The following is a 15,262-nucleotide window of genomic DNA, read 5'->3' as shown; positions in this document are numbered from 1 at the left end:
AGAATTACAAGGAAACAGCAAATTTTGAGAAAAATTGCCATAGCTACCAGCAAAAAATGTTTAAATATCTTAAGAAAATTCAAGTGGCAAAGGGAATGCATGTGAGACTGTGAAGGGTAATAAGGAACTAATAGCTTTGTTAACTGAATACTTTGCATCCATTCTCACAGTGAAGAAACAAGACAAAATATCAACGGTACCAAGGACCTAAAACAAACACATTTACTGCATTAATAAAATTCAAACATTGAAATCAGTAAATAATGAGACTTAAATGAAACACATGTCCAGGTATTAAAGAAATGACATGCACATGCTATGAGAGTGGACAAAACTATTATAAGTGAAAGGATATAATAGCTTTGGAAGGAGCACACTGTAGGTTCACTCAAATTATAACAAGGCATGAGGACAGGTTACATATTTCCTTGAGTTTAGTAGGTTCAGGGATGATCTAACAGTTGTTTCAAATGATAGTAGCTCCAAATACACTAACAAACCTCTCTTTTCTGGGAATTTGAACTCAGAATTTGAGGTTGGCCATTTAGTAGGGAAGTTAAAAACATTTTTTCACCCAGAGGTTAACAGAAATCTAGAATTCACTCCCCCTAGCAAATGTAGATATTGGCTCAATTAAATTTTAAGGTTGAAACCAATGGTTAGGCAAGGATATCAAGGGATTACAGAACAAAAGTATGTAAATTAAGCTCAGATACCATCAGATCACAAAGACTATATGGACTATTTCTGCTCCAACTTCTGATGAATAATACATTTAAAAAGCACTGAAAACAACAAACATGGTGGTGGGCGGGGGAATCAAGAGCACTGAAACAATGGGTGTTTTAAAAAATGGGACTTCTGATATTGTTTGTGGTTATCCTTTCTGATAAAGATAGTGTAAATTTACACTATGTATGTATACTTCTATGCATAAAGTCAGTTGCACTCTTGTGGTACATTAACCTATTTATTCCAGAGAAATATACGTTTTATCTGATGAAACCACAAGGATTGAATAAATAGGTTGATGTACCACAAGGGTGCAACTGATTTGATTTAAATGTAGTGTGGTGATTAGATAGAGTCATAGAGTCATACAACATGGAAACAGACTCTTTTGTGCAACCACTCCATGCTGAGCATAATCCCAAACTAAACCAGTCTCACCTGCCTGTTCCTGGCCCATATCCCTCCAAATCCTCTCCTATTCATGTATCCATCCAAATATCTTTTAAACATTGTAATTATACCTGCATCCACCACCTCCTCAGGAAGATCATTCCACACTTGAACCACCCTCCGTGTAAAACATTTGCCTCTTCTGTCTTATTTTACATTTCACTGCTCTCACCTTAAAAATGTGCCCCCTAGTCTTTAAATTCCCTATTTTAGGGAAAAGACAACTACCATCAACTCTATCTATATCTCTCGTTATTTTATAAGTTCTGTCAGGTCACCTCTCAACCTCCTATGCTCCAGTGAAAAAAATCCTTGCCTATCACCCTTTCTTTAGAACTCAAACCTTCCATACCTGGCAACATCCTGGTAAATCTCTTCTGAACCCTCTCCAGCTCGATAATATTCTTCCTATAACTGGGTGACCAGAACTTAACACAGAATTCCAAATGTTCGATTACAAAGGGACTGTGTATAGGCTCTGTTCAGATTGCAAACATTCATGTGAATTTACATGTTTAGTTGTTAAACCAATCACAACAATTAAGAATGTGGAGTAGCTGCTGAATTCTTACCTCAGGGCACCGACCTTGCGTCTGATTCTTGGTAAGAATAAAATTAGTCATAATAAAGAAGGAGTTCTCTTGCTGTTAAGAGTGAAAAAAGCTTTAATTATATGCAACTATAAAGAAATAATAATGTTTGAATTTCTAATTAAAGAAGTGTTTTTATATCAAAAATTGCACTTTATTAAAATGTTCACTTTGGTAACTATTTAAAAAATGGAATACTTTTATTGCTTAGGATCAGTGATGCAAATAACGATAAAAGGTTTTATTAAAAAACACACCACAAGAGCTGAAAAGGGAGGAGCAGAAGTAGGACATTCAGCCCATCAAGTCTGCTCCACCATTGAATAAAATCATGGCTGATCTAATAATCCTCAACTCCACTTACCTGTCTTTTCCCTATAACTCTAGATTCCCTTACTGATCATAAATCTATCTCAACCTTGAATATGATTAACAATTCAACCTGCACTGCACTCTGTGACAGGGAATTCTGCACCTTCGAAAATACACAGGCAAAGACGCCCTGCAAGGAGACAGAAATGCCCTCTGAGAATGAAACTTCTCTTGCTTCTCTCCTCAGCAAACCACATAAAGCACTAGACAATGAAGTGTAGTCAATATCCCACTGCAAACTTGGGAAAATGAATAGACAAATTCAAGGTCACAAAAAACAATGGATTGATTATCCCAGAGGAAAAAAATACACAGGAAAAGTTAACTCCCACAATCTCTCTAGATTTTTCAGCTCAAATGTCTGATTTCTGCATTGTGTCAGCACTCGTTTCATGCAAAGTTAAGAAACAGTATATTTTTAATAACAAATAGTGATAAGAAAATGTGGTTTTCAAAGTTCTTAGTATTCAAAATCATACCTGTGAAGGAATAACATAATCAGCTGCATCCCATATGTATTCTTCATGTGGAGATGAATTTGTAATAGTAATACCTTTTACTTTGGTTGTAACCGAGCCAATGGTGGAATCAAATTCTTGATAGCCTTTCTGCCACACAAGTACCCACCTGGAATACAGTTTTTAAAAACTGGTAATGATCATTTTCAAAATTTTCAAATAGCAATAGTGGTGCTAAGGAAAGTTAATTATAGACCAAAGCAAAACATTAAAGTCTGATTACATACTGCGCCTTGGGATTGTCCTTATATTTAAAGCTGTGCATTTGAAGGTGGTTTATCATCACCTTCCCAGCGGCAACTAGGGATAAAGCAATAATTGCTGCTCCTGCCAATGATTCTCAAATCCCAAGAACAACTTTTTAAAATCCTAGTTGGAGAATCAAAGATATATACTAGCTGACATATATATGGTAGCCTGACTAATGGTTGTGACTTGTGAGTTAGTCAAAAAGCATTTGAATAGTACTCGACTAATAATGGAAACTAGAGTACATAAAAGGCTGAAGCTCAGAATTTTGTTGTTGGAGACAAGCTAATAGTGTTACTACCTGTCTCTAAGAACCATTAAGAGCAAGATTCACTGGATCTTATCAAATTCAAAAGGTACTCAATTATGTAAATTATGTTGTGAGTACTCCAGACAAGAGGAAAAATCAGCAACTGTGTATCATGTTAATATGCTAAAGTGATACTATGATAGGTCGGATAGTCAGAACAGAGGTGTATTTACAGTGGTGAAAGAAACAGGGAATGAAGCAAAAATAAGAGCAATTTCAGTAGGAATCAGAAACTAAAGTTGACTCTCCAGTAATCAGACTGGATATTACTGACGGTTGGGAAAAGCTAAATAATACGATATTCTACATCACAGAAAATTATTGAAGATCAAACAAAAGATATTACAGACTCAGATTCATTTGTATAAATCAGCTAGGAAAAAATGTCTTTCACATGATGTTAATGTAGGGAATGCAATGCCCATAAAATGTCAACCTTACAAACTCAACCCAGAGAAACTTGCTCCTGAGGGAGGAGATTAAGTTCAATCTGTAAAATTACATTATTGAACTGAGTCATAATAGCTGGAGCTCATTTATCATGACAGTGCCATAATGACATGGATCACAAACATCTTGAGCCAGATTTTCACAGCCCTTCTATAAGATGGACGATGGTAATACAGTTGGGAAAATACAGCAAGATCTGGCAAGAGCCAGATGCCTTATAAAGATGGGTTTCTGGGAGACAAGGGCTACCCTTTGCCACCATGGCTAATGACTTAACTATACAAACCCCTCACTGAAACTAAATATAGATACAATGCAGCCCATTTTTCTGCAGGGAGCAAATGAAGCAAACAATAGATTCTGATACTTGGATTGGTCTGAGAAGACCTTGCGCTCAAGTTTATCATTTGATCCTAATATGCAGTGCTCAACGAGAGCAGGCAAAGAGAGGATGTGATGGGCTCTGAGGAGCTGGAGACCAGCAGTGGTCTTTCAAGGATAAACAATATCTTCAGCGTGATAAAATGCTGCAGCGTCAGATACAACAAGCCAAACAGGATTTAATTGACACTCCGTTCAATAGATGTGAGCTGGATGTAGTGATTACTCATGGCGTGTAAATTTGTTGTAGCTTTAAAAGCAAGCAGACACTGTTTGTTTTGCAAAACAAATGTTTTTATATTTGTTTTATCTTAGCTTTTGTTGATGTTCATTAGAAGTTAATGTTTTCAACCTTTTGAAGGCTTTCCAGCATGTGATGCGCCCTGTTTAAACAATGACAAGATATTATGCTATGCTGGGCATTAGGGAAAAGAGTAGAAATGGTTCCAACATGACTCAAAAGGACAGTTAGCCTGAGTATCTTGATTCTTGCAGCTGCAGTTAAATGGCTATTAATTAGATAGGTGATGATGTAAAATACCAATATATTCACAAATGTGAACTTATACTTACAATGAAGTATCACCTGCACTACCTATGTACTCAAAGAAGCTTTAGTTTTTTGTTTCTCTTCCACTACGTGTACAGTGTACACTTAATGTACCTGACCGGCAACACATGACCTAATGCACAGCTGTGCTTTAAAATGGTGCTGGAAATCCTGAAAATTCTGCCTCAGGTGAGCACATGAAAGTGCAAACACAGAATTGCACAGGAAAACATGATGGGGATCATGGAGGGAGACTCTCCATGAATCGCCCCAAAATTGATTTTTAGTATCTATTATAGCAGAGTCAATGCACTTACAAAAGTAGATTCATATCCAAGTTCATTATTGGAAGATTCTATTGAAAGGATGGACAGGCATAATTTGTTACAAAAAATGACTTGTTAAAAAGAATATTGGCAAGTTCCATTGACTGATAAAGCTAAAGAATTTATTAGCTTATGGAACACCAGGTGAATTTTAGCAAAATCAAGTCATGCAGTTTGAAATGAAAAATGTACCAGCAACCTTTCAACAACTAACCAACAGAATACTCAAAAGATTATGCAAATGTGTTGCACATGTAGGATATTTTTTCTGCAGCTTTGGAGACTGAGGAGCCACCTTATGGAGGTTTATAAAATCATGAGGGGCATGGATAGGGTGAATAATCAAGGTCTTTTCACAGGGGAGGGCAAGCCAAAAGTTGAGGACTAAGATTTAAGGTCATTAGAGCCATAGAGATGTACAGCACAGGATATTGGTTAGACCACTGTTGGAATATTGTGTGCAATTCTGGTCTCCTTCCTATCGGAAAAATGTTGTGAAACTTGAAAGGCTTCAGAAAAGATTTACAAGGATGTTGCCAGGGTTGGAGGATTTGAGCTATAGGAAGAGGCTGAATATGTTGGGGCTGTTTTCCCTGGAGCATTGGAGGCTGAGGAGTAACCTTATAGAGGGTTACAAAATTATAAGGGGCATGGATGGATAAATAGACAAAGTCTTTTCCCTGGGGTGGGACAGTCCAGAACTAGAGGGTATAGGTTTAGAGTGAGAGGGGAAAGATATAAAAGAGACCTAAGGGGCAACATTTTCACGCAGAGGGTGGTACATGTATGGAATGAGCTACCAGAGGAAGTAGTGAAGGCTATCACAATTACAACATTTAAGAGGCGTCTGGATGGGTATATGAATAGGAAGGGTTTGTAGGGATATGGGCCAGGTGCCTGCAGGTGGGACTAGACTGGGTTGGGATATCTGGTCAGCATGGACAGGTTGGACCGAAGGGTCTGTTTCCATGCTGTAGTGAGAGGGAAAAGATTTTAAAGGGACCTGAGGGGCTATGTTTTCACGCAGATCCTTCCTCATGCTCCTGAAAATCCAGTGAATATATTCCTAACAAATCTGGACTCTCTTCACATCTCAGTGCTGCTGAAATAACTGCACAGAGGCTGGTATCCCATCACTAAGTCACCCTTTATTTACATAGAGTCATAGTCAGAGATGTACAGCACAGAAACAGACCCTTCAGTTCAATTCATGCGTATCGACCAGATATCCCAACCTAATCTAGTCCCACCTGCCAGCACCTGGCCCATATCCCTCCAAACCCTTCCTATTCGTATACCCATCCAGATGCCTTTTAAATGTGCAATTGTACCAGCCTCCAACACTTCCTCTGACAGCTCATTCCATACACACACCACTCTCTGCATGAAAACGTTGCCCCTTAGGTCTCTTTTATATCTTTCCTCGCTCACCCTAAACCTGGATTCCCCTACCCCAGGAAAAAGACTGTTTATTTATGTTATCCATGCCCCTCATGATTTTATTAACCTCTATAAGGTCACCCCTCAGCCTCTGATGCTCCAGGGAAAAAAGCCCTAGCCTATTCAACCTCTCCCTATAGCTCAAATCCTCCAACCCTGGCAACATCCTTGTGAATATTTTCTGAACTCTTTCAAGTTTCACAACATCTTTCCGATAGGAAGGCGACCAGAATTGCACACAATATTCCAACAGTGGTCTAACCAATGTCCTATACAGCCGCAACATGACCTTCCAACTCCTGTACTCAATACTCTGACCATTAAAGGAAAGCATAACCAAACGCCTTCTTCATTATCCTGCGACTCTACTTTAATGAGCTATGAACCTGCACTCCAATGTCTCTTTGTTCAGCAACACTCCCTAAGACCTTACCATTAAGGTCCATTAATTACCTATTAGTCAGGGGTATATATAGGATAAGGGAATGGGTCTTGGTGGGTTACTTTTTGGAGGGTCAGTTTGTACTTGTTGGGCCGAAGGGTCTGTTTCCATACAAATCTAATCTAATCTTAAGTATACAAATCCTGCTAAGATTTGCTTTCCCAAAATGCAGCACCTCACATTTATCTAAATTAAACTCCATCTGCCACTTCTCAGCCAATTGGCCCATCTGATCACGATCCCGTTGTAATCGGAGGTACCTTCTTCACTGTCCACTACACCTCCAATTTTGGTGTCATCTGCAAACTTTAACTATACCTCTTATGCTCACATCCAAATTATTTATATAAATGACAAAAAGTAGTGGACCCAGCACCAATCCCTTTGGCACTCCACTGGTCACAGGCCTCCAGTCTGAAAAACAACCCTTCACCACCACTGTCTGTCTTCTACCTTTGAACTAGTTTTGTATCCAAATGGCTAGTTCTCCCTGTATTCCATGAGATCTAACCTTGCTAACCAGTCTTCCATGCAGAACCTTGTTGAACGTCTTACTGAAGTCCATATAGAATACCTACTGCTCTGTCCTCATCAATCCTCTTTGTTACTTCTTCAAAAAACTGAATTAAGTTCATGACACACTATTTCCCACACACAAAGCCATGTTGACTATCCCTAGTCAGTCTTTGCCTTTCATACATGTACATCCTGTCCCTCAGGATTCCTTCCAATAACTTGCCCACCACCGACATCAGGCTCACTGGTCTATAGTTCCCTGGCTTGACCTTACCACCTTTCCTAAATAGTGGCACCACATTAGCCAACCTCCAGTCTTCTGGCACCACACCTGTCCCTATCGATGATACAAATATCTCAGCAAGGAGCCCAGCAATCACTTCCCTAGCTTCAAACAGAGTTCTAGGGTACACCTGATCAGGTCCTGAGGATTTATCCACTATTGTGTGTTTCAAGACATCCAGCACTTCCTCCTCTGTGATATGGACATTTTCCAAGATGTCACTATCTATTTCCCTACATTCTATATCTTCCATGTCCTTCTCCACAGTAAACACTGATGCAAAATACTCATTTAGTATCTCCCCCATTTTCTGCAGTTCCACACAAAGGCCGCCTTGCTGATCTTTGAGGGGGCCTATTCTCTCCCTAGTTACCCTTTTGTCCTTTATGTATTTTGCACGCGGTACACTGGCTATGACCAGCCAGCTCAGAATCAGTCCCTTAAGTGAGGAGATTCTGAATCCCCTAATTATGTCTGTCTGCAAGGGCTCCCAGATTGGCCCAGCTTAACAAACCCAATCAAGGAACTCAGTCAATAAGATCCACTTGGGTCCAATCACTACACCTGCCATTTCATAAATCAGACTGATAAACCTTTCGTCGGGCAACATCCGAGCAGGAAAATCGTCGTTTTTGAGCAAAAGCCCTTCATCAGGAATGAGTCTCATTTCTGATGAAGGGATTTTGCCCGAAACGTCAATTTTCCTGCTTCTCAGATGCTGCCTACTCTGCTGTGCTTTTTCAGCACCACAGTCTTGACTCTAACCTCCAGCATCTGCAGTACTCAATTTCGCCTGATAAACCTTTGTTGCACCATCCATGGCCAGAGTGTCCTTCCTCCGATAAGGAGATTAAAACTACATAAAATATTTCAGGTGTGGTCGTACCAAAACTCTGTATAACTTCAGTAAGCTATCCCCTACTCCTTTACTGGTGTCCACTTGCTATGAAGGGCATCATACCATTTTTCTTCTTCACTTTCACCTGCATGCTTACTTCAGTGACTAATGCACAAGGTCACATAGATCTCACTGCACCTCCCTCTTTCCCAATCAATTGCCAGTCAGATAATGAATCTACCTTCCTGGTTTTGCTACCAAAGTAGAAAATCTCACATTTATCCATGTCACACTTCACCTGCCATGCATTTATCCACTCACTTGACTTGTCCTAATCACAGCGACACATCTCTGCAGCCTCCACAGCTCACCCTCCCACCCAGCATCGTCATCTACAAACTTGGAGTTAATACATTTAGCTCCCTCATCGATATCATTAATATGTATTGTAATTGGCTGAGACCCAATCACTGATCCCTGTGGTATCCCACTAATCACTGCCTGACACTCAAGAAAAACACCCATTTATTCCTACCCTTTTTCCTGACTGCCAACCAGTTCTTTATCCATGCCAGTACAGTTCCCCAATCCAATGCATTTTAGTTTTACTTCCTAATCTCTTATGTGAGATCTTAACAAAAGCCTTCCAATCGTCCAATTAAACTATTTCCACTGACTCCCCTTTAACAACTCTACTAGTTACATCCTCAAAACTTTCCATTAGATTTATCAAGCATGATTTCTCTTTCATCAATCCATACTGACTCTGTCCATTCCTATCACTATTTCAAAGTGCTCTACCATTAATTATTTTATAATGAACTCTCATATTTTCCCCACCACCACTATCAGACTAACCAGTCTATAATTCCCTGTTTTCCTGCTACCTCCTTTTTTATTGAAATAATGAGGCTATATTAGCTACTCTGCAGTCCAAAGGAAATGTTCCAGAACCAACAGAATCTTCAAAAATAACCACCAATGCAATCACTACTTCTGGAACCACTTCCTTAAGTACTCTGGGATGTCGATTAATCAAGCCCTGGGAATTTATCAGCCTTTAATCCCATCAATTTCCACAGTACTGCTTATCTACCAATACTGATTTCCTTCAGTTCTTCCCTCTCACAAGATCCAGTGTTTCCCAACATTTTCGGGTTGTTATCTGTTCCTCTTTAGTGAAGTCAGAACAAAAGTATGTATTTAATTGGTCTGCCATCTCTTTGTTTCCCCACTATAACTTTCACGTTTCTGGCTGGAAGGGACCTACACTTGTCTTCACTAATATTTTTGTCTTCATTTTTCTCTATTGAAGCTTTACAATCAGTTATAGACACCTGCACGCTTACTCCAATACTCTATTTTCCCCCTCTTAACCAATCCATTTGTCCTCCCTTGCTGAAATCTAAACTGCTCCCAAATCTCAGGTCTGCTGCTGTTTTTGGCCATTTTTATGTTCCTTCCTTGAATTTCATACTATCTCTGATTTCCCTTCTTAGCCATGGTCAGGCCACCTTTCCTGTTACGTTTTTGTGCCGATTGTTGCAGGTCCTATATGCATTTTTAATAAGTTTTCTCCTGCTAACTCACTGCCATCCTTTTCAGAAACATTCCCAAATTTATCATAGTCAGCTTGCACCTCACAGAATCATATTTCCTTTATTTAGACTCGAGGCCACAGTCTCAGAATCAATGATGTCACTGAATTTTAATGAAGAATTCTATCACATTATGGCCATATTTTCCCAGAGAGCTTCACACAGCAAGATTGTCAATTATTCCTTTTTCATTATTCAATATTCAGTCTAGTATTCAATACTAGCCTGTTATCTAGTTGGTTCCTCAAAATATTGATCCAGAAAACCATTCCCTACAAATGGTGGGTCAAAGCCAAATAGCACCTAAAGAACTAAAATAAGTGCTATCTTTGATTTTCTCGAGCCTTCTATGAGTATGTGCAGTAGCTGACAACCACAGAAACCAAACCACAAAAATAAACCTGATGATGTGTCAAGCAAGATTTGAATCTGCGATCTGACTCGTCCAGTATGACCATCAGTTGGGATCATAACTGGAACAAAAAAGGTTAAGAAAATGAATGGATAAAAACATGAAGGGTTTTGTTAGTTTCTCCTTCATTATTTTATTGGGTTCCAGGTCAAGCAGTGCTTTGAGTTTAAAATGTTCATCCTTGAATTCAAATCCAGTCAAGGTTTTACCTATTTTTCTTTGTAATTTCTATCAGCCCCATAATTTTAAAGATATCTGGTTCCCAATTTTAGCTTGTGAATTCCCAATTTTAAATCAATCCACAACTGCTGCCATCCTTTACATATTGGCTGTGTAATATTTGTTTTATAATGCTCCAGAAAACCTCTTAGGAGATTGTGCAAGTTAAAAGGTGTTATAGAAATATAACTTCTCATTTTCGATGGCCAGGGGTTCATAAGTGAATACAGTGTTAGGTTCATTGCCAAAAATAACCAGAGATGAGATTTTTTTTAATAACAAATGAGTCATGATGATTTGGAATGGTTGGCTGAGGGGCATTGGAGATTCAAAAGTAACTCTCAAAAATAGGGGACTGGATGACTACTTGCAAAAGGGAAATGTCACAAGTCTGTGGTAAAATAATTGGATAAATGCTTCAAAGAACAAAAAGGGAAACATTGGGCCAACCCCTTTTTGTCTTCAATGGTTTTGTGAAACAGTCCTTTGATTTGCCAACTGATCTTCCTCCATACCTTGAGTTCTGATCAGATAATCAGCGAATCAGCCACTAGCTATGACTACCAATATTCACTGAAAGATATTTTATTCGATTTTGAGTTGGAAATGATCCGGCCCAGCATTGACGATCACTGGCAATGCATCTTTGCAGAATGGGACTAAGGGTCGGGCAGAAATCGAATCCCTTTTACATAAAATACTTGCATGGAAGTGAAACTCGCTCATCAAGCACTGTTCTTCAGTGTTGGCGCATGTATTTTTCGCACTTCCTAATTCGAAGCTCCACTGCTGGGAAATATTTTCCACATGCTACAGACTATCATGATGTTTCACAGTTTTTTAAAAATTACCAAATACCATGTCCTTCCGGTGCACGTAAGTTGTCCTTCTATTTCGCAATCTTTAAAATAAATCTACCAAGCATTTGTGCTTATTCCATACATTTTTTATCGCGCTTCTAATAGAAAAGTACGGAAGCATTACAGTATAACTCACCCAATCACGTACGCAAGGATTGCTAGCTGAACGACCCTGTTTATCATCCCTACTTTTCTGTTTTTAATAAGTACGATCCTGGGAGTATCATATTCCAGGATAAAATCACAAACTGAAGAACAGCTTCCCATTGTTCAGTTTCTTGTCAAATAAGACGTTAGATCTCCCCAACTTGCTGCTACAGTACCACAAAGCCGAATCCTTCCCCCTCTGCTGTGCCTCCCCTTTGACTTGTCATGTGATTCCACTATTTATTCACTTCATATTATTCACATTGAATCAAGTTTTGTTTGCGTAACGTTTCTGACGCTTTAGCAACAGTTTTCGAGACTCCAATTTTTTTCCGTCAAAAATAAAGCTGAATCATGCCGCCTGAGTCAGATATTAAATGTCTTACTCGTCTCCCTGTTCTGTTTTCCGGCGAAAATCTGGTACAGATTTTAAACTATCGTGAACAACGTCGATGCTCGGTGAAAGAAGCTAAGCCATAGAAGTCCAATTCCCAGCCCAGTCTCCGTTGTGCAACGAGCCTTCTGATACCAGCATCACTAAGTATAAACATAGTGGAATAGGAGTAAACCATTCGGCCCTACAAGCCTGGTTGTCTTTCAGTACAACCATAGACGATCATCTGTCTCAACTTCCCTCCTTCGAACCGCCGAGACATCAAACATACGTCCACTCCAGCCTCTATTCTACCATGGTTGTTCACACCAAATGCCCAACTCCAAAACTTTCCAAAAATTCACAGCTTTTCTTGTGTAAGTCAGATATGATCATTCTGAGATGCAGCCGCTGGAGAGCCATCAGTTTTGCATGTTTCAACTAAATTACCTCTCATACCTTAAATGCAAGACAGCCTGTGATCACAGGGCAACATTCTCACCTTTATTGAATCATAGAATCCCTTACCGTGCAGAAAGAGCCATTTGGTTCATCCAGTCTGCACCCACCCTACAAAAGAGCATCCTATCACAACCCAGCCACCCACCCTATTCCCATAACGCTGCATTTACCATGACTAATCTACCTAGCTCCCATATCCCGGGACACAACGGAATAATTTAGCCTAGCCAATCCACCTGACTGTGTCGCTGGACTGTGGGAGGGAACTGGAGTACCTGAAGAAAACCCTTACAAGATAATATGCAAACTCCACACAGTCACCCAAGGCTGGAGTCAAACCTAGGTCCCTGGCACTGTGAGGCAGCAGTGCTAAACATTGTGCCACGTGCCACCCACAATTCATCATAATGGTTCAAATTCCTTGATGGCATGCTTATTCATGCTTGTTCCCAGTTTCTAATTGAGTTAAGCAGACTGCCAGTCTTCTTCAGCATATTTTTCGCTGCCATGCTCTCCAATGCCCTCCATGATTGTGATCCTGACAGTGAAATCACAGACAAGTAGATGGTTAACCAGACAAAAACCAAGGTATCATTTGTATTTCCTATTTATCATTGAATTGTACACTAGTTATTTGTTCAGTGTTGGATGTGAAACATAACATGAACTTGTTCTTCAATTAAACAACATCTTTGCCCTTACAATCACCACAAAGATAACTGAAGTAATGCGCTAGCCTGCTCCAGGTAAGCCCTATCTTGAGCCTAATGCTTCTTCCATCACCAGTACCAGTCAGCAGTGGATAAGCTTATCTAAGCCACACACACACACACACAAACTCAAGCTGTCCACAAGACATGATCATATGCAAAAACAGCCAAACAAGTTCATCAGACTGTGAACCTTAGCCTGTGAATGAAGAGTGAGTCTGCCCACCAAACAAGGTCTCAAGAAATAGTCTTGCTCACTCTGCTCTACAGATGTTAGATTTGCAGTACGTTACCAACAACTTGGGTCGGGGAGAATGCGGGTAAGTGGAGTTGAAATGCCCATCAGCCATGATTGAATGGCGGAGTGGACTCGATGGGCCGAATGGCCTTACTTCCGCTCCTATGTCTTATGGTCTTATGGTCTTACCAACAACTTGAGTCTTCGGAATTTACTCAAAATTTGTTTAAAGTCAGCTACATTAACAATGAAACAGCAACCACTTTGATTTTGGCTGCCTTAGTAAGTTTCTGAAGATTTGACGTTAGAACAACATATGAGACATGGAGATGCTTAGCCAAACATCCACACCAAATTGAGACAATCACAACTGAGCAAATCTTCTATGGAGAGCTTGAGTAATGGCAGTCAAGGGAAGTGCCAAAAAAACCAATACTTCAGTGTGGTAATAGGGAATTGGTGCAAAATCTGTAGTGCTGAAAATGTGTTGCTGGAAAAGCGCAGCAGATCAGGCAGCATCCAGGGAACAGGAGAATCGACGTTTCGGGCATAAGCCCGAAACGTCGATTCTCCTGTTCCTTGGATGCTGCCTGACCTGCTGCGCTTTTCCAGCAACACATTTTCAGCTCTGATCTCCAGCATCTGCAGGCCTCACCTTCTCCGCAAAATCTGTAGTGCCAAGATTCAGATGTGATGTTAAATCAGTGCCTTTTTGGTCTTTCAATTGGATTATAACAGACCCCATGTTAATAGGCAAAAAGCATCTGTTCCTCAAATTCCTGCAGTCCTAAAAAAAGTTGTGTTTTTTAATATTACAATCGTAGAAGTGTCAATTGTTAGAATATAAAAACCAGATAGCTAATTCATTGACTATGAAGTGATTTGAAGCATTTTCTACTCCTTTATAAATGCAAAATTTTATTTCTTTCTTGTCACAATTCACTGACCAGTGGCAATAATTTTTCAATATTTACCATCATAAACCTTCATAAATTTTGAAAACATGTTGGATGACTCCCAGGATTAGAATTCCTTCTTAAAATCCTGACTAGATATATTGTGAAATATAATGTTCCAGAAGTACATAAATTCATGCTGGATCTGATCATATTATGCCCTTAAAAATCTCAATCTCATTCTTAACTAGAGCTTTTAATAAATAAATTGATTAAAACTAGAATTGGCTGCTTTTATAAGAACCAGTTCTATACATCCACTGCTTTAACAAGTTTAAATAAAAACAGTAGGACATAAATAGCTAAACTACAATATCAGAAACCACATAAAAACAGAAACGTTTATTTTCTGTTCATTAAACATGAAGCAGTAATATCCAGGAAATGTATGAAACCACAGTTTACTTGCTGAAAACATTTTCACCACAACAATATTATGGCTCAGTTGTGAATGATAGCTTGTCTCATAACTTCCAAGCAGTGAGACAATAAAATTAAAATGTGTGTTGTGGACCATACACATTACAAACCATTAAGCAGTGATTAAAGCTATGCCTAGCTTTAATTAACTGGAGAAATCACTATTATCTTAGTATTGTTTTCCAGATTGAATTAGCACTGCCAGCCAGCTTGTACAGTGATTTAATTGTTTTTCAGTGAAAATAATTCCTGCTGTGGTTCTGTTCGCCGAGCTGGAGGTTTTTGTTGCAAACGTTTCGTCCCCTGTCTAGGTGACATCCTCAGTGCTTGGGAGCCTCCTGTGAAGCGCTTCTGTGGTGTTTCCTCTGGCATTTATAGTGGCCTGTCCCTGCTGCTTCCGGTTGTCAGTTTCAGCTGTCC

At 39.5% G+C, this 15,262-nt stretch overlaps 1 protein-coding gene across 1 annotated transcript in view; it reads right to left on the bottom strand.

The window, feature by feature from the left end:
• The window catches only part of LOC122562670 (P2X purinoceptor 4-like), a 42,682-nt gene extending 30,190 nt beyond the window's left edge, over positions 1 to 12,492 (bottom strand). The window contains exons 1-3 of the mRNA XM_043715714.1: positions 11,673 to 12,492; positions 2,624 to 2,771; positions 1,755 to 1,826 (exon numbers count right to left, since the gene is read on the bottom strand). Coding sequence (XP_043571649.1) covers positions 1,755 to 1,826; positions 2,624 to 2,771; positions 11,673 to 11,803 — 351 coding nt within the window. The 5' untranslated portion in view covers positions 11,804 to 12,492. The remainder of the gene's footprint in view (positions 1 to 1,754; positions 1,827 to 2,623; positions 2,772 to 11,672) is intronic.
• Positions 12,493 to 15,262: the final 2,770 nt, after the last annotated feature.

The sequence above is a fragment of the Chiloscyllium plagiosum genome, chromosome 25, assembly GCF_004010195.1.
Source record: "Chiloscyllium plagiosum isolate BGI_BamShark_2017 chromosome 25, ASM401019v2, whole genome shotgun sequence".
Lineage (NCBI taxonomy): Eukaryota > Metazoa > Chordata > Chondrichthyes > Orectolobiformes > Hemiscylliidae > Chiloscyllium > Chiloscyllium plagiosum.
Note: the sequence above shows the minus strand (reverse complement) of the source record. Positions and strands in the feature narration are given on the sequence as shown.